This window comes from Protopterus annectens, chromosome 7.part1 (genome assembly GCF_019279795.1).
Source record: "Protopterus annectens isolate FY-2018-M chromosome 7.part1, PAN1.0, whole genome shotgun sequence".
In the NCBI taxonomy this organism is placed as follows: domain Eukaryota; kingdom Metazoa; phylum Chordata; order Ceratodontiformes; family Protopteridae; genus Protopterus; species Protopterus annectens.
The window spans coordinates 498,658,059-498,682,389 of record NC_056740.1 but is presented as its reverse complement, the minus strand read 5'-3'; the positions used below and the strand labels follow the sequence as shown (position 1 = coordinate 498,682,389).

Genomic DNA, 24,331 nt, shown 5'->3' with positions numbered 1-24,331 from the left:
CTGTAGTGGTTTGATCGTATTGCTCGTGGCAGTCCACACATGCATCTAGGTAATGCAGTGTTTACCTGTGGCTGTAGTGGTTTGATAGTATTGCTTGTGGTTTCATTTTCCATTGTATTGGGCTGTGGTACCCAGACTTCATCCTAAGGGCAATTTACAACAGGCATGCTTACTGTTTTATCCAATTAGCATGCATATTTTAGAATACTAATGAGGTTGCATAACATTGTCTATTTCCCTTGAAAGTATCGGGTACAACCTTATCCCAATCCTCTTTCTCCCTACGATGCTAACAGCTTCATCCACCTAATGTCCACTTTCTAGTCAAGTTTCTACTTCCCAGATGCATTGCTCTGCAATTTAAATTACCATATTTTAAACTATTTGTAAATCTTGCTAAATCTCTTTTCATGCATTTTGCACCTTGTGCTGTGCACAGACACTGCTGGGAAATGTCACGGCATCTGCAAAAGAGACCGTCTTAAACCTCTTGCAACATCTCAAACATACACTGAAAAGGCCCAGCAACAGTCCAAAATCTGTATGGCACTCTACCAGGAATAGTCCTTTTCTTCTGCCTACAGCTTTCTGTGCCCTTTTATCCAGCCAGTGTTTTACTCTCATTACAAACCAAAGGAATGGTCCATGCCCAATTTGTTCAGCAGCCAGTTGGTACAGTGTCAAATGCCTTACTACTGTCCAAACAGGTCATACTCCCAAGCATATTTCTATTGTGCTGTTCAGGTTATGAAATCAAAAAATGCTATCAGATTTGTCTAGCATGGCCCTAGTACTAGGAATTCATACACACCAGTGATTATGCACAACTTGACAAAAATACACAACAGCAAATGTACAGGTAACAATTGAGAAGTTTAAAGATTACCTTTCATAGACAGCTGGGCTTTCAATCTGTCCAGTTCATTCTAAAATACATTAAATAAATACAGTTTCATGAATTCCTTGTGGAGCACAAGTAAACAGACTATGAAGTTCAGACTTATCTTTGACATTTTTTCACTTTACTACAGAAAATTAAAGTTAAGTACTCACCATAACTATCCATCTGTGTTGTCCGTTCTCATTATTCCTCAACAATTTGGTATTGGATCCAACCTCACATTTTTTTTATTTTTATTTGCAGTTTGTTAACCAGGAAACTCCACTGGGCCAAAATGAGCCTGTTTTCAATGGATGCCCGGGGAGAAAAGCTCTGTATACAATTATTACAAAGCTAATATCAACAAAGTACAATACAATTTTCAAAACTACTATAAGCGCAGTAATATAGAAGACAGAATAATAACATTTGAGCAAGGTGTTGTAACAAAGCACTGAATGAAATTAAAATTAGAAGTTATGTACTCACCATAACGTTCCATCTGAGTAGGTGACTTCATTCGGATGCAACCTGTGGGTATCGGATCCGATCTCGGATCCGAGCCGGCAATTCAAAAGCTTAGGCTCCGAGCTCCTAGCTCCTCCCTCTTACCCATAACCCCTTGCCAAGCCCTGACTGACCTCAGATTGAGTTTGCCTCAAATACTGACCACAGTATACTAAAACAGCATAAATACTCGCTCTAAAAAGGTCAGGGGGATGGAGGGGGGGATGGTTGCATCCGAATGAAGTCACCTACTCAGATGGAACGTTATGGTGAGTACATAACTTCTAAATCTGAAGTAGGAAGACTTCATTCGTCTGCAACCTGTGGGACAGAGTCCCTAGCTACCTGAATCTTGGGCGGCCATCATGGAAGGATGTTCCGGAGCACCGCTGAGCCAAAGGATGCTCTTCCTCTAGAAACAACATCCACCTTGTAATGAGAAATAAAAGTATGAGGCGAGGACCAAGTAGCTGCCGCGCAGATATCATCCAACGAAACACGGGACTTAAAGGCGGCTGACGTAGAAACTGCCCTAGTAGAATGAGCCGTAACCCTCTGAGGAGCAGGTCTGCCTGAAGTGTCATATGCCTGCAATATGCAATTAGCAATCCATTTAGACAGAGTGACTTTAGACACTGCTTTACCCAGAGCAAATTTAGCAAAGGAGATGAACAGCTGATCTGATTTCCTGTGGCCAGCTGTCCTGTTAATATAAAAACGTAATTGTCTATGAACATCCAATGAATGCAATTTGTATTCCCCTTTGTTTGAATACTTGGGAAAAAAGACAGGCAAATTGATTGACTGGTTAATATTGGATTCAGAAGAGACCTTCGGAAAAGATGGATTGGTCCTGAGGCACACCCTATCAGGGAAGAAAGAAAGGTAAGGCGGTTTGACACAAAGAGCCTGAAGCTCAGACACCCTTCTGGCTGAAGTGATAGCTACCAGAAAGACAGTCTTCCAGGAAAGGAATTTTAAATCAGCAGAAGCTGCAGGCTCGAAGGGAGGAGCAGTAAGGGCCTGCAGGACTAAAGACAAATCCCAAGGCGGTACAACCTCCTTGACTGGAGGTCTTAATAAAAAAACTCCCTTGAGAAAGGATTTGCATAATTTCGCTGTCATAAGGGGAGCTGTGTCCTGTCCAATGTGATAATGCGATATAGCCGCCAATTGTACTTTAATCGTGGAAGAACTGGCCCCTTGATGAAAGAGGTCTGTTAGAAATTCTAGCACCGCAGAGATAGGTGCTGAAAAAGGATCCACCGTTCTCTGCCCTGCCCATATAGAGAACCTCTTCCATTTACTCCGATAAACCTGTCTGGTAGAAGGTTTATGAGCAGCCACCAAAATTGCTTTGACCGGTGAAGAGATACCGGGAGTCCTAATTAAGGTTGGAATTAAAGCAGCCAAGCTGTCAACTTCAGGGTCCGCAGATTGGGAACTGGCATTCCCAGAGGGTGAGAGATGAGATCCGAAATTGGATCCAGAATCCATGGTGGATTGATTTTGTGAGACCATACGAAGGGGAACCAAGGTTGTCGAGGCCAGAATGGGGCAATGAGAATCATTCTGCTCCCCAAACTGTTGGCTTTCTGCAGAAACCTCTGCATCAGAGGAAGTGGAGGGTAGGCATAAAGGAGACCGGGAGGCCAAGCATGCACCAGAGCATCCTCGAACTCCCTGGTGGGGAAGTAGAGCGAAGAAATTGTCGCATTTGGCGTTTGAGGGAGAAGCAAAAGATCGCAACAGGGTTGCCCCCAAACGGCAAAAATCTTCTTCGCTACTTGAAGGTTTAGGGACCACTCGTGTGGAGAAAGGATGGTGCGACTGAGCTTGTCCGCAACGATGTTGGACTTTCCCGGAATGTGCGTTGCTATCAGAAAGCGTTTGGTGGAAATTGCCCATTCCCAGACTCTCATGGCCTCTCGACAAAGGGGAGAAGACCTGGTTCCTCCCTGCTTGTTGATATACCAGACTACGGACATGTTGTCTGTCTGAATCGCAATAGTCCCTGTAGGAAGAACGTGGTGAAGTGCTTGCAATGCTAGGAGCACCGCCCTCATTTCCAGGACATTTATATGCAATGATGTCTCTGTGGGATTCCACGTGCCTTGGACAATCTTTCCCGCAGAATGCCCCCCCCACCCGAGGCAAGAAGCGTCCGTGGTCACTGTGGCTCGGGAAATGCAGCAAAAGGGTCTTCCTGCTAGGGGCTCCGGAGAAAGAAGCCACCACAGAAGGGAGTCCCTGCACGCTCTGCTGACCGCAATCGGAGCGTTTAGAGACGAACAAAGAGGAGACCACTGAACTTGAAGGGTCCATTGAAGAACCCGCATGCGTAAGCGGGCATGAATTAGAAGCGGGATAGCTGCCGCCATAGAACCTAGGGCCCTCAGGACCCGAAGCTGCAGTTGGTGACGGTTGAAGGATTGCTGTCACATGACACCTCAGGCTGACGATACGGTCTGGGGTGAGGAAGGCTCGCATTGATCTGGTGTCTAGTCTTCCTCCTATGAAATCTATAATTTGAGTTGGATTCAGGAAAGATTTCTCCCAGTTGATCGTTATGCCCAGCCTTGGTGCTAGTTGAAGGAAGTAATCCCTGGCTGAGCACAGAAGATGCCTTGATGATGCAGTCAGGAGCCAGTCGTCCAGGTGCGGAAAGACCTGTAATCCCTGGAGCCTCAGGTGGGCCGCTACCACCGCTAACACCTTGGTAAACACCCTGGGGCTGAGGTGAGACCAAAGGGGAGGACCCTGAACTGATAATGACTGGCTCCCAGCCGAAGCGAAGAAACCTCCTGGATCGCCTGTCCATCCGAATGTGGTAGTACGCATCCTTGAGGTCTATGGAACACATCCAGTCGTTCTCCCTCAAAAGGGGAGTATAGATTGCAGGGTGACCATCCGAACTTTTGCTTGGTTACTGACAGGTTCAACAGGGAAAGGTCTAAAATTGGTCTTAAGTCCCCCGTCTTCTTTGGGACCAGAAAGAACCTGGAGTAAAACCCTAATCCGCTTGATCTGGGGACGCGCTGGATGGCTCTTTTTCCTAGCAGCTGCTCGATTTCGCGAGCTGCCGCCTCCCTTTGGTCGGGTGGAACATCTGGGAGGCTGCGAGATTTGGGGATCTTGATTAGGGGTATTGAATATCCTCTGGATATGAGTTGAAGCACCCAACTGTCTGTTGTTATGGACTCCCAAGAAGTCAGGTGCATCGAAAACCGCCCCCCGACTGCCTCCAGAGACGGACAGCCGGGCAACCCTTCAGGGCTGCTGCGTGGGTCTCTCAGAGAAGGGTTCTCTGGACCCAAAATTGCCAGGAGCCCCCCTGCCTCTGGCACGACGACCTCCCCGTCCTCCTCTGCCACGGAAGGACTGGTTATCCGGAGCAGGTTGGGACTGCTGCGACTTCCGGAACCACATCTTCTTCTGTTCCTTTTGGTTCTTAGAGAAGGACCTCTGGGGAGCTGAGAAGCGGACTCCGACGGCAGACAGCGTCTTCCCGTCCTTTTCGCTCTGGACAAGTGTCTCGAACAGTCTTGCCAAATAAGGCAGAACCATCGAAAGGGGCATTCGCGAAGGTCGCCTTAAAGGGCTCAGCAAAATCACAATGGCGGAGCCAGGCCTGTCGCCTCATGACAAGGCCTGCTCCGCTGGCTCTAGCGGCTCCCTCAGTAGCATGAGACAGCAGCCGCATAGATGTATTGGATACAGATCTGAGAGTGGCCATTCGGTGGAATAAACCTGCTTATCCTCACTCGAGATGGACTCGGGGAGATGCAGCGTACTCTTTAATCAGATCTCGCTGCATCCTAATGACATGCGCCATGTAGTTCAGCTCTCAAGGAGAAGGTCGCTGAACTAAACACTCGCTTCCCAATTCGATCCATCGAACGGGACTCCTTGCCCGGAGGATGGACGGAGGGACTCTCCTGGGCCAATTCCTCTTCGTGGCTGCAGCCATCATCATGGCATCTACTGGGGACCCTTACTCCAGTGGGTGCGGTCTGATGGAGGAGAAAGAATGCGGTCCGGGCGTTTTGGGATAGGCTCAATGGTGTCCGGATCCTTCCACGCCTGATAGATATAAGATCTACCAGGGGTCAGCAGGAGGGGACACCCAAGAGGTAGAAGGGCCCGCCTCGAATGCCTCCAAGAACACAGACTCGTCCGAAGAAGCCTTGGGGCAGACCACCCCCCACTGATCTTTAACATCTCCATGATGTCTCCAAATGAGACGTCCTCAGGGGTGACCTAGGAGCCTTCCCCTTCATCCAAGTCCGTGTCTTCAGTGACGGACTCAGGGGAGTCCATGTGCCTCCTCTTGCACTTGCGCTTCCGAGGTACTTCATCGGGGGGGCTGTCCGAGGAGTACTCTTCAGCAGATGGATGTTCCAAGGGAACCACTTGGGACATAGAGGCGGGCTGTCCCTGGGACCGGCTGGTGTGGGCCTGGCCCAACTGCAATGGAGTGCGGGATGGAGCCGTGGCAGGGACCGGGGGTCCGGATGTCCTCGACAGTGCCCTTTCCATAACGTTGAAAGCCGAGGGGGAGCCAGCTTCTCTAAGCCCCGAGAGCCGACCCCCACTCGGATCCGACGTACGGATCGGAGCCGAAACCGTCGGATCCGAGAGACCAGTGTGCTCCGACCTGGACGGAGCCGAAGACACACCAGCTCCCTCGGATCCGAGGCTCTGCCCTCGGCTCCGAGAGGTCGGGTCCGGCACCAAGCACTCAAGGGATGGGACGGATCCGAGGTGCGCCGACCAATCGGATCCGACCCACCCCCGGATCCAAATCTGCACGGCGCCGAAAGCTCCGAACCCGTGGTATGGGTCGGAGAAGGAGCTACGGGGGCGAAAAAAGGGGTCGAAGCCCCTCCCGGTTGGGGGGGGGCTAGGAGCACTCCCATTTGCATTTGGGCCTGGATGAATTTCCTCATCATATCATATCAGCCATATCAGCTTCGCTCATCGAAAAAGTCGATCTAGAGGAGGCCACCGAAGCGGACCTAGAGAACCGTCTCGGTGACCTCCTGGAAGGGCTAGCCTCCTCCTCCTCGGGTCCAGGAGAGAACCGAGGGGAGTGGAGCCGAGGAGGAGGAAGGCTAGAAGGCACAGGGGAAGCCCGCTTAGATGGAGGAGCCGAGCTGGAAGCTTCGGCTCTCCTCTTGTGGTGCTTCTCCCTGTGCCTCTCCTTCTGTCTCTCCCTACTAGAATCCTTCCCCTCCGGCATTTTTAAGGGAGGTTGAGTCCCAGCCGGAGGGGGAGAACTCACAGCAACAAGTTGCTGACTGGAGGGGGCAGAGGCCGAAGCAGTATCTGGGGGTAAAAGACCCGCCAGCACTAACTTCGACCTCCGCTCCCTTAAAGCCCGGGGGTTGAACCCTGCACAAATGGTACAACCAGAAGACAGGTGTTCAACCCCCAAGATGACGAGTGTGGCCATCTGCTGGGGACAGCTTATGGCCACACTCGGTACATTTCGAAACGACAGCCTTAGGGGCTTCAGACATAACACCTAAGGCCTAAACACACACACACACAAACAAACTACGAAAAACCCGAGAAAAATTAACTAAAGAGGGAGGGAAAGCCTTAACCACACACAACACTAACTATATTTGTAACAAAAAAAAAGAATTTAAACAATTTTCCTGTCAGAAAACTACTTATCTCAAAACCACGCCAGGAGCTCAAGAATTCCGTTGCTTCTTGAAAAGCGGCAAACGAAATCTGGGGTCAGTCAGGGCTTGGCAAGGGGTTATGGGTAAGAGGGAGGAGCTAGGAGCTCGGAGCCTAAGCTTTTGAATTGCCGGCTCGGATCCGAGATCGGATCCGATACCCACAGGTTGCAGACGAATGAAGTCTTCCTACTTCAGATCAAGTATTTTGGAGTACACAAGTATAATTTGGAGTACACAAGTATAATTTGGAGTGCAAGCATTTATGCACTCAGTTTCACGTGGTGAGAGGTAGGAAGAATTAGAGTGAGAGAGTACAACAGTGAAAGATGAATAGGCTGAGTTATGAGAAAGGAAAAAGGGACAGAGAGTGGAAATGAAGGGAGTCACTAGGTTGAGCTTTGAGAAGGGAGAAAAAAAGGATGGGGGAGCAGAAATGATATAGAGTTAGTCAGGTGGGGTAAGAGCATGAGCATTCCTAGTGCATCCCCAGTGAGAAAAGAAATGGGAATGGAGCATGGTCTTGAAGGTGGATTGATTTTGGGTGATTCGAATGCGTGTGTGTGGGGGGATGAATTCCATAGGCGAGCGAGGGAGAAAGACAGGAGAAATTGCCCAGGTGCACGCAAGGGTTTGTACACTTCGAGGAGGTTCTGGTTACTGGACCTAAGTAGTCTGTCAGGATGATGCAAAGTGAACATGGAGGAGAGGGAAGGGCAGTTAGAGGGTTTGAAAATGAGTTTGTGAGCAGTTAACAGTTGAATGTAAGAGAGAGTGGGGGAGTTCCAGCCAGTTCAAGGAGTGGAGTGCATCACAGTGGTGGGGAAGAGGATTTGGTCCCAGTAGCAAACTTAGAGATTTTATTGTAGCAGGATGACCGTTTTGACTTTAGGGAGGATTGAAGGTTGGTGAGGAGAGGGGCTCCATACAAGACAGAGGGGATGCGGTAGGACATAAAGAGCACATGTTTGGAAGAGGGAGTGAGATAACGGCTGTGACGATACAGTATTCCGAGCTTTTGGTGTGTTTTCTTAATACTAGTTTGTATATGAATGTCAAACGTTAAATGTTCATCAATGATAACACCTAGAAGTTTTGTATGGGAGACTATTTCAATGGTAATCTTATTTTGACTGACTACAGAAAAGGATTTTTTTTTTTTTTATCGATAGAGGTGTTTTTATATGGGGTAAAGATTATGATTTTGGTTTTGGATGCATTGAGAGCAAGGTGATTTTTCAGCATTTAAGAAGAGGTACAAGAGATGGGATCTTGTGTTAGTTGCAGGAGTCTGGGGAGAGATTGAGCATAGCAAATTATGGTTCTGCATCTGCCATATACACTAGATTTTTGGATCCAACTCACAAGCTCCTTCCTCTAACCATAAGGCCCCAGTCAGCTAGCAATACTTCAGATAGAGTTTTCTGACTTATAGGTCCTACTAAAACAGTGCAAGAATAAAGAGCTGGGACTCAAACCTGGAACAAAAGATTCCACAATATCCACTAGGTCACTCCAGAAGATGAAAGGAAGAGGGAAAGAGGACAGGGAGTTGAGGAAGTATAAAAATGTTCAACACATACATCGTTATGGTGAGTATATAATATCTGATGTTGTCCTTTTCATTCGTTCTTCAATGTTTGGGACAGGGTCCCCAGATATGTCCAATCTTGGGTGGCCCACAAGGAAGGGTATTCTGTAGAACTGCAGAACCAAACGCAGCTCTCCTTCTAGAAGTCAAATCTGGTTTTAGTGAGCAATAAAGGTATGAGCATTAGACCGGGTAGCTGCTGCACAAATGTCATCAATGGAAGTTCTAAACCAAAAGGTGGAAGAGGAAGCCAGCATTTAGCTGATAGGGAGAGGCCTTGCTGAATATAAACAAAAGAAATGCAATTGGTAATCCATTTGGCCAGGATAACAAAGTTCAGTTGTTTAAAATCTTTTCGCTGTTGCAGTATTCTTCTCTAAAGGAATCCCCTGCCAAGGGTAGCCCCCAATGTCCGGCCAGTATACCAAAGTCTTAGGTTTTTCCAGGATGTTGTGTCACATGTATGGTCCCTGCTCATGGTGTAGAGTATAAAGGTGACGTACAGACATACATACCTCAGACATGAAAAGCCCCCAGGAAGAACAGCCCAAGGAGTGAAGGAGGATGCGCATTCAGAAGGAAAAGAGGAGAAGTGAAAAAAGGGGGAGGCAGTGAATACTGCAACAGTGAACAGAGGGATTTACACAGCTGAGCTATGTCCTTCCATATCACTGTTACAGTATTCTTTACGTAAGGGATTTTATACAACCCTACTGTATCCTTCCATATAACTGTTGTAGTATTCTTTACGTAAGGGATTTTACACAACCCTACTGTATCCTTCCATATAACTGTTGTAGTATTGTTTACGTAAGGGATTTTACTCGACCCTACTGTATCCTTCCATATAACTGTTGTAGTATTCTTTACGTAAGGGATTTTACACAACCCTACTGTAACCTTCCATATAACTGTTGCAGTATTCTTTACGTAAGGGATTTTACACAACCCTACTGTATCCTTCCATATAACTGTTGTAGTATTGTTTACGTAAGGGATTTTACACAACCCTACTGTATCCTTCCATATAACTGTTGCAGTATTCTTTACATAAGGGATTTTACACAACCCTACTGTAACCTTCCATATAACTGTTGCAGTATTCTTTACGTAAGGGATTTTACACAACCCTACTGTATCCTTCCATATAACTGTTGTAGTATTCTTTACGTAAGGGATTTTACACAACCCTACTGTATCCTTCCATATAACTGTTGTAGTATTCTTTACGTAAGGGATTTTACACAACCCTACTGTATCCTTCCATATAACTGTTGTAGTATTCTTTACGTAAGGGATTTTACACAACCCTACTGTATCCTTCCATATAACTGTTGTAGTATTCTTTACGCAAGGGATTTTACACAACCCTACTGTATCCTTCCATATAACTGTTGTAGTATTCTTCACGTAAGGGATTTTACTCAACCCTACTGTATCCTTCCATATAACTGTTGTAGTATTCTTTACGTAAGGGATTTTACACAACCCTACTGTATCCTTCCATATAACTGTTGTAGTATTCTTTACGCAAGGGATTTTACTCGACCCTACTGTATCCTTCCGTATAACTGTTGTAGTATTCTTTACGTAAGGGATTTTACACAACCCTACTGTATCCTTCCATATAACTGTTGCAGTATTATTTTACACAACCCTACTGTATCCTTCCATATAACTGTTGTAGTATTGTTTACGTAAGGGATTTTACTCGACCCTACTGTATCCTTCCATATAACTGTTGCAGTATTCTTTACGCAAGGGATTTTACACAACCCTACTGTATGCTTCCATATAACTGTTGCAGTATTCTTTACGCAAGGGATTTTACACAACCCTACTGTATCCTTCCATATAACTGTTGTAGTATTCTTTACGTAAGGGATTTTACACAACCCTACTGTATCCTTCCATATAACTGTTGTAGTATTCTTTACGTAAGGGATTTTACACAACCCTACTGTATCCTTCCATATAACTGTTGCAGTATTCTTTACGTAAGGGATTTTACACAACCCTACTGTATCCTTCTATATAACTGTTGTAGTATTGTTTACGTAAGGGATTTTACACAACCCTACTGTATCCTTCCATATAACTGTTGTAGTATTCTTTACGTAAGGGATTTTACACAACCCTACTGTATCCTTCCATATAACTGTTGTAGTATTCTTTACGTAAGGGATTTTCCACAACCCTACTGTATCCTTCCATATCACTGTTACAGTATTCTTTACGTAAGGGATTTTACACAACCCTACTGTATCCTTCCATATAACTGTTACAGTATTCTTTACTTAAGGGAGAGTATAAAAAGCTCAAGAGGGAACTTAGGGGGAGGAAGCCCAGACGAACCTTCCAGAAAACCATGCAGGATACCTCTGGCAAAGCCAACTCTTACTCTGGAAACAATGTCCAATTTGTATTGCTTAGTAAAGGTATGGACAACAGACCAAGCAGCACCCTCAAGGATGGAAGTGGTATCCAAGCCTTTGAAAATAAGCACCAGAAGAAGCCAGAGCCCTGGCAGAATAAGCCTTTACTGAGGTAGAAAAACCTTTCCCATTAAAACAGTAACAAAAAGAAGTGGCCTTAGAAATCCATGAAGGAATGGTCTACGTAGAAACAGCCAAACCTAGAGATCTAGGATGAAAAGAAACAAAGCTGCTCTGACGTGCGAATGGTGCAAGTCTCATCCAAATACCACCAGAGCTGTCTATGCAAATCCAAGGTGTGAAGAACCTTTTCACTAGCAGACCGTGGAGAAGAAAAAATAAACATGGGCAAATTAAAAGACTGATTAAGATACTTCATTCACCATCTTGGGGATAAAAGGAGGATTAGTACAAAGAGACACTCTGTCCCTATGAAAAAATAAAAATGGAGGAACAGCCATAAGGCCCTGAGGCTCAAACACTCTCTTAGCTGAAGTAAGGGCCAAAAGAACAGTCTTTCATGTACAATGCCGCAAGGAAGCTGAAGCTGCAGGCTCTAAAAGAGTCTGACAATGTTTCAGGAACAAAATTCAAGGCCATAGGAAGGGGTAATGGGTTTCATGTGAGGCCTAATATGAAGGATGCCTTTAAGAAATTGTTTAACCTCAAACCTAGAGGACAAAGGAGCCGATAAAGGTAGACAAACAGCTGAAGGGTGAGCCTTAACTGAAAAACATGCCAATCCAGCATGGAGCAATTCACACAAAGAAGAACCAGAGGAATCTCCACAAAAAGTTGATCCTAGTAACAAGCAAGGCACCAGACAAAATCTCTTCCATTTGGACACACAGGATGTCCTGGTAGTAGGTTTCTTGGTCTCCTGCAGAACCTGAAGCACATCCTCAGAAAAAAAGGTGCCTAAAAGGGATCAAAACTCTCATCCACAGTGTTAGTTGAACAGTGGACAAGTGAGGATGGATGAGGGACAACTTGTCTTGTATAAGTAGGTCTATCCTATGGGGTAACGTGGTGACTGCCCTTGGGTAGGTGCATAAGAAGAGGGAAAAACACTGTCTGGGACAAATAGGAGTCACCCACAAGACTTTGGTGCAGTCCTGCTCTATCTTGAGCAGGACCCTCAGTATGAGGAAGGGGAGGGAAGGCATAGAGAAACATCACCTTCCAAGAAAAGGAGAGGGTGTCCGCCTTCCAAGTCAGAGGACTTGGGACTAAGCTGACCATTCAGAGGGGAAGCAAAAAGGTCTGCCTGGGGAGTACCCCACTGGTGGAAAATGTCCAAAAATACATCTCTGTGAAGCATCCATTCATGGGCCTGTGTTACGGACCTGCTCACAGAGTCTGCCACAGTGTTTCTCACTGAAGGAATATAAAAATCCTGAAGAGTCACCTGATGTTGGACGGCTAGATACCAAACTTGGTGAGAGGAGCTAGTCTGCACAGACAGTAGTACAATGTACCCCCTTGTTTGTTGATTTACCACATCATTGTGGTATTATCTAGAAAGATTTTGAGAGGTCCTGGAAGAAAAAAAGGTGTGAAAGGCCCAAGGGCCAGAAGGAGAGCTCTCATCCCCTTGATGTTGATGTGGTCTGACCGCTAAGGAATTAGCCAGAGACCCCACACTTTGAAAGGGCCAAAAAAGCACCCTACCCAGTGTTAGAGCCATCTGAAAAAGGTTCCTGAGATGGGACTGGGAGCCAAAAAGGGATTCCCAGGTTGAGAGAGAGCTGATGAATCTACCACTAAAGCTCTAGCTTCATGCATGAAGGAAGAGGATCTAGAAAGTCTACAGGATGACAGTGTTGGAGCCAGACCGGCTTTAGGAGCCACTGCAAGTTTCTCATATTGAGTCTAGCTAGAGGTAGCACAGGAATGGTGGAGGCCATGAAACCCAAAGCCCTTAGAAATTCCCTGGCTGTAACTGAGACTCAATGAAGAAGGGACTGAAAAAAAGCAATTAGAGTAAGGGTCTTGAGTGAAGGCAGTGAAGTCAGCATAGGAATAGTCTGGAGCCTGCAACCAAGAAAAACATGATACTGAAGAGGAGGCAGGATGGATTCCTGGAAAATTATAGTAAACCCTAGGCTTTGCAAAAGCCAAGTAGCATAGTGAAGGTGCTGAAGCAAGGTTTCTGGGGAGGATGCCTGAAAGGACAGGTTGTCCAGGTAAGGAAAGATTTCTATCCCCGCTCATCCTGCAAAAGGCAATCACAGGAGCGTGGCATTTGGTGAAAACCCTTGGGACAGTAGAGAGACCACAGGGCAAACCAGAGAACTGAAGATGCAAGGAAAAAACTGAAAAATTCAAATATTTCCTGAAGCAGAGATGAATAGGGATGTGAAGTAAGCATCCTTGAGATCCAGTGAGACCAGAAAAACCTGAGGAAGAAGGAGAAGAAACAGAGTCTGAAGAGACAGCATCCAGAAGGAAGGGATCTTCAGAAAGGTGTTGAGCTAAGAAAGGTCCAAAATGGGCCACCAGGAGCCCTTACCTGGAAACCAAAGACATTCTGGAATAAACCCCCCCCCCCCCCATTGCAGGTAGGAGCTGCTTGGGTGGTGCTTTGAAACAAAAGGCACTGAGGTATACCTGGAAAGAAAGGCAGCTGTTCCTAAGGAGGTTGGAGAATGCCAGAAAAGGAGGAAGGCATTTCCACAACATGAAGAATGCTGAGTGATCCTTAACCAACTGGGAAGGGACAGGAAAAGACAGCTAAAGGGACCTGACTTAGAAAGGAGGGAAGCAGGTAGTCAGACAGAACATGGCTTGTCTGGACAAGGAGGCTTCTGCGTAGTAGTAGTAGTAGTAGTTGTTGTCCGAGTAGGCTCAGCAGGAACCAGTCTATAACTCTTCTTACCTTTGGGAGGAGGGCTGGACTATAAGAACAAAAGCAGGCTAACAGGGAAATTCCTCTGAAATTTAGGAATAGTAGAAAACTAAAATATACATCAATTCTTGCAAGGCCTTGCCCTTGTCTTGCAGACACTTACAAAGTTCAGCAGCTGCAGAACTAGAGAGATTTTTATCAAGTGGAGCATCCAACAATTTAGCCTTAATCTCATCAGGCAAAGACTGGAGGCGAAGTCAAGAATAGCATCTCAACACACAGCCAAAAGTAGCAGCTCTAGAATAAAAATCAGCTGCATCATAACTACATTTAATAGAATGGTGAACCACAAAGGAAGAGGAGCCCAACAAAGAGAGGACCAAAACCTTTCCCTCAAAAACAGGAAGGTCAGAGACAACCTGAGAGGCCTAAGAAAGAAGACCCAAACATACCTTGTCATAAGGGTCTGATAGTTAATAGCCCAAAAGGCCAGGGTAGTAGCAGTATACATATTTTTTTGCCGAGCCTTCACATGGCCCTACTGTCCTTATCAGAAGGAAGCAACTTAGAAGAAAGCAAGAGCTTAGGATTGTCAGAAGAGACAGACAAAACAGGACATTTGTAGAGAAATGTACATTCATCACACACCTTATAAAACCTCTCAGGCTTTTTAGTGGCTGGAGGTAGGGAATCAGGAGCCAGAGAAGCTGCTGAAAAAGTGTCCATCAGGGCAGCTAGGACTGGAGGGACAGCACAGAGCTTAGGGGACTCCATCTGGAGGAGTTCATGATACCTTTTTCTGGATGTCAGATAAGTGAGAACAGTCCCATTTGAAGAATTCCATCATACGAGAAAGAGTATCCACAAACAGTTCCTCAAAGAGAGGATCTGGACTAATGGAATCTTCTTCCTCAGAACTAAAGTCCAGTGGAGAAGGAATCAGAGAGTTACACCAAGGACTCTTCCCCACAGTCCAAGCCTACATCAGAAAAGTCATGCTCCATAGGTCTCTCAAGTGGAGTATATGGCCAAGGGGTAGCAGGGACAGAAACTTTCTAGGGAGGCTTCAAGTCCATGAGTACATGAGTTCAGACCCCTGCCCGACACTCAATGTAGTGAGAATCACCTGTGAAACTACCCTCGGTCAGCCGAGGTTCCCCCACATCATCTGCAACCGATATCCGCAGAGTTTCAGAGGACGTGCATGAAGCTGAATCCATGCCAGCCTCGGACGGGGATATGGAAGAAGATCCATGCCAGCCTTTGATAAGGTTGCGGAAGAGGAATGCGACAGAACAACCAGACGATTCTCTGGGCTTTCATCAGCCTCAAAAGAGATGCTCTGGGAAGGTGGCACAACAGCTGAATCAGACATAACTTTTTTGACCTTCTTCCTGGCAGATGGTGGACTCTCAGGATGGGACGATTCTGCCATAGCACCCTGCACCAACACCTTAAGACACTTTCTCCTGGTAGCTAGACAAGGAAGAGACTATTAGACAGTCTTATAGACAAATGCTTGACAAATCAAGTACTTAGTATGGTGTTTTGGTCGTGAAAAACACCCACGGAAAAAAGACACTGCTCGTGAAGGTCCTTATGGGGAATGTCTCCTCCACTAACATTTTCCCTTTCTAGAGGACATGTAAATTCGCAAAACAAAAGAAAAATGAGTTAAGAAGAAAACTCCACTGGAGCACTTATCTGAAAATGGCTTGGTAACCATCAAAAATGGAGGAGCGTTCAGACCAATGATAGAAGATGGCATTCGGACCAGCAGCTAAGATATAAAAGTCCATATGTTACATTTATGCCCTACGCCATGAGCAGGGAGCATACATGTGACATAAAAGTCGTCCTGGAAAACCTAAGGCTTTGGTATACTGGTCGGACTTTGGGCTACCCTTGGCAGGGGATCCCTTTAGTTAAGAATACTGCAACAGTGATAAGGAAGGACATCTAGTGATCCCAATCTGTTTGGGGAGAAACAAACAGCTGTTCCGACTTCCTGAAATCTTTTGTTCTGTGGTGATAAAAACGTACTTGTCTTTGTACATCTGAATCATGTAGCATGTACTCTCCCTAATTAGAAAAATTAGGGAAGAAAACAGGCAAATGAATTGTTTGACATTCACTTCAGATGCTATCGTTGGTAAGAAGGATGGATTTGTTTGTAAAGTGACTCTGTCTTTGTGAAAAATAATGTAAGGGGGAACTGGAAGATATTGCCTTGAGTTCAGAAATTCACTTTGCAGATGTAATAGCTTACTGGGAATGCTGTTTAAGACAAAAATTTTAAATCATACTTGGCTTATGGTTCAAAGGGTTAATGGGTCAACCTCTGGAGTACAACTGTAAATCCCAAGGAGGTGATGTCTTTCACTGGAGGTCTAAGAAAGAAAGTGCCTTTTAGAAAAGCCTTGCACAATCGGGTAGAAGCTAAAAAGGAAGCATTTTCTCCACACTAAAAATTAGACATAGCTACTAACTGTGCTTTGATTGCAGAAAACAAGCACCTCCTTGAAAAATAGATGCTAAAAATTTTAGAGTCACAGATAAAGGAGCAGTGAAAAAATTTCTTTCTGAAGAGCCCTAGTTGACAATCTTCTCCATTCACTCTTGTAGATCTTCCTTGTAGATGCTTTCTGGGAAAATAGACGTATTTTTCAGACTGGGAAGGAAAGCCTGGGTTGTCTAGCTATCAATGGAATTGGAGAAACCATGCGGTCAGTTTGATTAGGATGCTGCATCCTGGAAGGATGCGAGAGAAGGTCTGGACTGGGGTCCTGTATCCATGGAGAATATCAAAGATGAGACCAAAAAAAGCAGAATCACACTTGGCAAGGCCAAAGTGGGGGTGGGGGGGGGGGGGCAATCAGGATAACCAAGCTCTTCAACCAAAGTGCTTTCTCCAAGAATTTTGATAGCGGAGGCAACAGGGGATAAGCATAAAGGAGACAAGAGGGCCAAATGTGGACTACAGCATCTCTCCATGGTGACGCCTGAGGGGGGATTAGGGGAAAGAACCTGCTGCACTTGGCATTGATGGGCGAGGCAAAAAGATCGCTGCAAGGTTGGCCCTAATAACAGAAATTTCTCTCTGCTACAGAATGACAAGAGATCACTTGTGTGGCGGCAAAAGGGACCTGCCGAGTCTGTCTGCTAAGACGCTGGACTTCCTCAATATGTGTGTTGCAACTAGAAAGTTGTTGGAAGAGATTGCCCACTGCCACACTCACCCCCTTTGTCGAGAGGTGATGAAAGAGCAGTACCCCCCCAACGTTTGTTGATGCACCTCTTGGCTAGGCTTGTAAGGGCCTCAGGGCCAATAGCCTAGTAAATTCCTATGATCCTATACCAAACCAGAGTCGTGTTGTCGGTTTGTATCTCAATGAGCCCAAGAAGAACATATTGAAAGGCCTGCAACACTAGTAGGACCATCACTGATATACAAATTGGTCTCTGGGGGGGGGGGGTCCAAGTGCCCTAGACAGTCCATCCCAAGAAATGCCCCACACACCTCAACTGGGAAGCACTCATGCTCACACTGGCTACTGGAAGGGGCAGAATAAAAGGACGGCCTAGATGAACTTTGCCAGCTCTAATCCACTAACAGAGATGATCCTTGAAGACTTGAGCAAGTTTTGACTAAAAAGACAGAGGATGAAGCAGTACTGACCACTGAACAACTAGAATCCATTGGAGAACACACACATAAAAACAGGGGATTGGAACTAAGAACTGGAACTGTAAAAAAAAAAAAAAAAAAATTATGGCTGCTGCCATCAAATCTAGAGCCTGAAGGAAAAATCTGGCCAGAGGAGAAGAGTGAACAAGAATTTGCTGCATCTAAAACTTGACTGTGTCCACAAGATGTAAAGGAAGTGACGCTATCTGACTTACTGTGTTCAACTGAGCACCTATGAGCTTCAGGCTCTGTACAGGTTGTAGAGGAGATTTGGAGGTGTTGACTGAAATGCCTAGCCTTTGACAAAGTTGGAGCATATAGTCCCTGGATTGCTCTAGGAGATACTTGGCTAGAGTGGGGAGAAGCTAGACGTCTAGATATGGAACCACTCAGAATCCCAGCAATCTCAGGTGAGCTACCACTGCCATACACTTAATAGACACCGTGGGGGCTGTGGTAAGACCAAAGGTCAGGGCTCTGAACTGATGGTGATTTGTCCCCAGCCAAAAAGGCAGAAATTTTTCGGATAGTCTCTTCATCTTGATGTGATAGTATGTGCCCTGAAGATAGATTCAGTACATCCAATTGTCGTTGTGTAACAAATGCAAAATGGACTGAACCATGACTTCTTCACAAATTGGTTCAGTTTGCATAGATTCAGAATTAGTCTCAGATCCACAGTCTTCTTGAGCATTAAAAGAACAGTAAGTTCTGAATCTTCTCTGGTGGGATTTCCTGAATGACTCTGGTCTAGCAGCTTTTAATCTCTTGAGCAGAAGCTTCCCTCTGACTGGGTGGGACATCGAGAAGCCTTCTTTTGGTAGGGGGATCTGGAAAAAATGGTATGGTATAACCTCTGGATATTATTTTTAGCACCCAAAATCTTTTGTTATAGAAGCCCAGGCATCTAGGTGCAAAGACAAGCAACCTCTAACTGCCTCCAGAGGTGGGCAGTTGGGCGACCCTTCAAGAGCACTGAAAGGGTTTACCCAAAAAAGAATCTTGGACACCCTGGTTTTGCAGGCCTCCCCTACTGTGAGGTCAGAGTCTTCCATTTGAACTCCTCCCTTCTGCCTCTGGAGGAGTTGTCCCCTCATGAATCCTGGAAAGATCCCTTGGACTTAAGGAACCACATTTTTTTTACCTCCTGTTCGATTCTGGGAAAAGGATCGTTGAGGAGTAGAAAAGCATATCTCTACAGCACCACCCTGTTCATTCTGGGAAAGGTCCAAACAAAGATGTTCCATCAAAAGAAACATTGATGAATGACTACTTGAAAGGCTCCACAAAGTCGCATAAATGCATTGAGACATGTCTCCTAATGGCTATGCCTGAACCTGCACAGCCAGTGAGGCACCCACTGCAACATGGGATATTAACCTCATGGACGTATTGGAAATGGATAATAGAGTGGTCAGCTGGGAGTAGGACCTCTTCTAGTCCTCCATGGACATGGACACCAAGAAGGATTTGGCGTGTTCCTTGGTCAAATCAGACTATAGTCTTTTGAAGTGTGCGAAGTAATTCAGGAACCTCAAGGCAAAGGTTGATGAAGCAAAAATGCATTTTCCAAACCTTTCCAATACCCTGGACTCTAACAGGGGGATGGACTAAGGAGCTCTGCTAGCTACTTCTTACCTGTTGTAGCAACAACCATAACATCAACAGGGGCTCCTTTGCTGCAATGTAATCTATCCTTCAGCAGTGCCAAAAACTTAACTGAACGTTGGGGAATAGGTTCAACAGTATCAACTTCCTTCCATGCTCTGTGAGAGATGAAAATCGAAAGCTCATCTGCCAGGGAAATCAGCCAAGATGTAGATGGGCCAGACCGAAAAGCTGCAAGAAAAACTGACTGCTACAGGGAGGGAGCATCAGAAGACCATCAACCCTTTTGTTTCAGGATCTCTAGGATATTTACAAAGGAGACATCATCCAGTGGAGACCTAGTGGGCCCTTCCCATTCATCAAAGTAAGTATCTTCAGTGCGGGATTCCATATGTGTGTCTCCTTTTGCATGTTCTCTTCCGGGAACCTCTTCACTGGGATGGTCTGGAGAGGTATCTGAAGAGAGGGGAAGCTCCTCAATGTGGACTGTCTGGATGCTAGAAGGCACTGGATGTCCCTTTGCAGTAGGCCTGAGATCAGAACTTGGCCCCAAAGGAGGAAGGTATGTAGGATGCAAGGATGGGAGAGTAGCCAAATCTCTTGGTCAAGAGAAAGTTCACTCCACTATCTCGAAGGCAGACTGATCAGGAGAAGCTGTGCCTGGCCACACTGGAGCCAAAAACAAGCTACCAAGGCTCAATCCTGCCCAGATCTGTGCCTCGAGGATGGAGTTGGTCCCAAGCTGTCCAATGCTACAGCTCCAAGGGCAAGGATAGCACCAACAACATTGCAGTGGAACCCAGCCCCACCCTGACATTTGGCACTGATGCCTTAGCTCCAAGTATCATCCTGATCTAAAGGAACTGGAGCGGAACTACTCAGGGGGCCGCTGGAGTTGAAGAACAAGTAGTCTTTGGATCAGACATCAACACTCTCAAGGCTGTTGGTTCTGAGGGCTCTGAAACCATGGGACAGATCAGAGAAGGAGAGATAACACTATGTGAGAAGTGGACAGGAGGTTCAAGGATGAAAAAAGGAAGAGGAATTACCCCCATCATCTGAATCTGAGCGCGAAGGAATTTACTCATCATCCTATCCACATCAGCCTCTGAAAGACTTCTGGAGGACCTAATGGAAGAGGTGACTGATTGGGGCCCTAGACTCTCTCCTCAATGTCCCAATGGAGCAGAGGAGAAATTTCTTCAATGGTGAACCCAGGTGAGTGGTCAAAGAGACCGTCTGCAGGACAGTCAGATCTGAGGGAGTGGGATCCGAATGCTTCCTCTTAGGATCCAAAGAAGTCAGATCCGATGTTTTCTGAATTTTTTCTGGAGGCTCCAAAGAAGACTAGGTAGATATAACAGTCTTCGGAGAATGAGTGGGGGATCTTTTATGAGACTACTCCACCAAAGAGGACTTTGCATTATTTACCAGGGGTTTGAGGCCCTGAAGAGGAAGAAGGCGACAGCATTCTTTTAAGCATGAACTTATTACATCTATTAGTAAATGAAACAATTCACCGAAACACAGAAATATAGCAGAATTCAGGTCCTCAGCTCGAACAGGAAAGGAAAATCAATGTCTTCCAATTTTTAACAAACTCCGATGTCAGTAAAAAAAAACTCCGATGTCAGTAAAAACACAGGTTTATTGTAAGAACATAGTATACTCCATGGACATAGTATACTCCATGTGTTTTTGGCGCCAAATTAAAAATGTGTTTTTGGCGCCATATTAAGTATATAAGGGGTGTATTAAGTGCTAATCTTGGTTCTGTTGAAGTCTGAGGGATTCAGATGAAAGCGCTTAACCACTGTTGGTTCATGTCCATGGAGTATACTATGTTCTTACAATAAACCTGTGTTTTTACTGACATCGGAGTTTTTTTTTTTTTTACTGACATCGGAGTTTGTTAAAAATTGGAAGACATTGATTTTCCTTTCCTGTTCGAGCTGAGGACCTGAATTCTGCTATATTTCTGTGTTTCGGTGAATCTATTAGTAAATGCCCTAGAATTAAGGCAGCACAAATGCAGCAGTCAGTAAAGAAGTGTGATGCTCCAAGACAGTAGATGCACTCCCTGTGGGCATCAGAGTTGGGAATCTTATGCCCACAGGAAGTGCACTTTTTAAAGCCTGCTGGTCTTTCAGCCATTTCGGAAGAAAAATAGCAATGACCTAAAAAAGGGAAAATGGCAGAAGGATAAGATTTTTTTTTTTTTTTTTTAAGTTAGACTACCAGCAACGTAGAAAAGAATACCCTCTAAAGGGTTAAAGACATGACTAGTACCAACTATGGTACACAAGAACTATCAAAAGGTTAGAAAAAGGTAATCAGAAAAAGTGTATATAACAATTAGGAGAGGGAGGCGGGTAGTTAGAGGAGGGCAGATGAAAAGTTTTTAAAGGAGTTTACTACTCACAAATAACCAATAATACCAAAAAAAGCTCTCCGATAAAGATCTGCATCTGTACGTTATGGCAGCAAATAGCATCTGGGATATTGCTTGTTGACTGTGGCATTATGGACAGAGAGAAGAGTTCATGAGTTGGATCCAAAAGTCTAGTGTATGCAGCAAAGTCTGATCAGAGGTTGGATCAGATACCCAACTGTTGAGAAACGAATGAAAAGGACATCAGATATGTAGATTAATTAATAATAATAATGATTAAAAAAAAAAAAAAACTTTGCTAGTTTTAGTTGTCCAGTCTGTTGGCATTATCTGACAATAACTTAAATATATAAAGGAAATCATGCTGTAACAATAACATTTGATTTGTTAGTATTTACCTGTAAGCTTTCTGCATCTGGAGATTGAGATTCTTCACCTCCAACATCAAAATACAATTTGCTTATTATCTGTTTAGCACTGACCTAATAAAACAAATTAGATACAGTGGTATAAAACATGACAACACAGATTTAATGACATAACATACTAATTTAAAAAACTTATTAAAATTAATTATAGATAGCACAAGTACTAACTGGAAAAAAAATTAAAAATATGGATAACAGTGCAATACATGGCATCTATGTACAACTAAACCTTAAAAACTTCAAATGTCTTAAGACACAGAAACAAAAGTACAGTTCAGTCTTATGAGTGACAGAGGCAAGATTCGCACTTCTTGCGACATAAATGCAACTGCCCAGATTAGAAAGTAAAGTAAATAAGCAGGGAAGGAGTTATAAACTCAACTGACCTACAGGTTCAGCTTCATCTCATAGGTATATACTAGGCTAATAGCCACCAGGTGTTTATCAAGAGGGGGCATGTTAAGAAGTTTCTAGAGGTTATGTTATTTTAGTTTGGGTATCACTGTCTGCCTCCATCCATCACAGACATGGTGGGCAGAGCCAGGATGAATTGCCAATTTCCCATCCATTGGTCAAGGCTATGCTTAAACAGGGTTAGGGATGGACTCTGCTTCGCATGGATAGGGAGCATGTTCCAAAACATGGGGATCCTCAAACATCTGTGTCACCAACATGTCTTATTTATGTGACGAGCCAGTTTAAATCCTTGGATCTAGTAATTCTAATGTTGTTCATTTTTGTGGATGTGTAAAAGGTCCACCAAAGCTGGATGCCTTGTATGCCAGGCACAGACAGCCTCTCTGTAACATGTAGGAGACTGAGTATAGACAGAAGGCTTAAAAGGCGATCTGCATAGGATAATATGTTTATACCTTGGATTTTCCTGGTAAGGAACCTTTGTTGGCATTCCAGTTGTTGCATATGTCTAGTCAGGTACATGCTGAAAGGGGGATTATACTCCATGATGGGTCTGATGAGGGCTGAATAAAGGGGCACTATGGCTTCCTTGGTTCTGGATGCCATGTCCTTACTTGTAAGTTTGGTGACATATGATTTTCTTACTAAACTGGCCACATGTTGGTCAAAGGCCTGACTACTGACTAAATCTGTTCCCAGATCCCTGACTACAAGGTCAATTTTTAGGGATACCTTGTCAATGGAGTAACTGGCCTGGCCAGCAGTTTTCCCAAAAGGCACTATAATGCATTTCTTTGTAATAAATTTGAATCTGTGACTTTGCACATGTCACTTGCCTGTCTTAGACCCTCTTGTAAGACATTTGTCTCATGGGAGAATCTATGATGACCTACAATTTGCAGTCATCTGCAAATCTGGTTAGCCAAAGACCCTTGCCATTAGACTTTACCTTCAATAAGTTTACGCCAAATAGGAGCAGTCCCAGTATGGAGCCCTGAGGTACCCCACTACTGACTGGTCTCTTAGTGGAGGTGATCTCACCAATCCAGAGCTTTTGGGTCCTGTCTGAGCCAGCTAGCAATTCAGCAAGTTATGTAGGGGTTTATCCCAGTTCAGCAAGTTTGTCAACTACAACTGTGTAGGGTACAGCATTGAACAGCTTAGCCAGGTCTATATAGGTAGTATGCACAGTTTTCTCTTCATTCATTGCCTTGATGACTATCAAAGTTGTCCACCAGGTTTAGTAGGCATGGTCTTCCCTTGGACAAAGCCAAACTTGGTTGGTCCAGTGTCTAAAGGTTACCCACATCTTTGTCAATCATTTCCATAATCTGTTGCATGGCTTTACATACTACACTAGTCAAACTAAGTCTGTAGTTGCCAGAGCTGGTTGATGGTTCACCCTTCTGAAGTGAGACAATGGCTGCAGTCCTCCATTCTCAAGGTACAAAGCATGCTTTGATGCTATAGTTGGAAGTGACTCAAGTGGTCCTGATAGGTCATGTTTCAAGCTATTTAAGAGGCATCCTGGGATACTGTCTGGCCAAATGAGGCTGTGTTTTTGGCCTTAGTAAGCACTACCATAACCCCCTCCCTGCTAACAGTTTTAGGGTTATGCCAGTAGGTATTTTATGGGGAGGCAGGTGGGGAGTTTAACTTTGAGCTGAATTTTCAGCCAGCAAATACTCTATGTTGCTCTGCTCAATGAATGTGGCACCACCGACCACCAATCAAGCACACTGATGTGTGCTGTCTTTGAGGATTCAGACAAAGCTGCAGAAGGCCTTGTGTTTGTCTTTAGCCTGTGAGGCTACACTGACTTCATAACTGGCCATGTTGGACTTAAT

At 45.0% G+C, this 24,331-nt stretch overlaps 1 protein-coding gene across 1 annotated transcript in view; it reads right to left on the bottom strand.

Annotated features, from left to right (window-relative positions):
• Positions 1-24,331, bottom strand: part of LOC122807606 (TRAF interacting protein) — a 676,961-nt gene that overhangs the window by 535,192 nt on the left and 117,438 nt on the right. Inside the window, exons 3-4 of the mRNA XM_044078516.1 lie at positions 22,038-22,121; positions 887-926 (exon numbers count right to left, since the gene is read on the bottom strand). Coding sequence (XP_043934451.1) covers positions 887-926; positions 22,038-22,121 — 124 coding nt within the window. The remainder of the gene's footprint in view (positions 1-886; positions 927-22,037; positions 22,122-24,331) is intronic.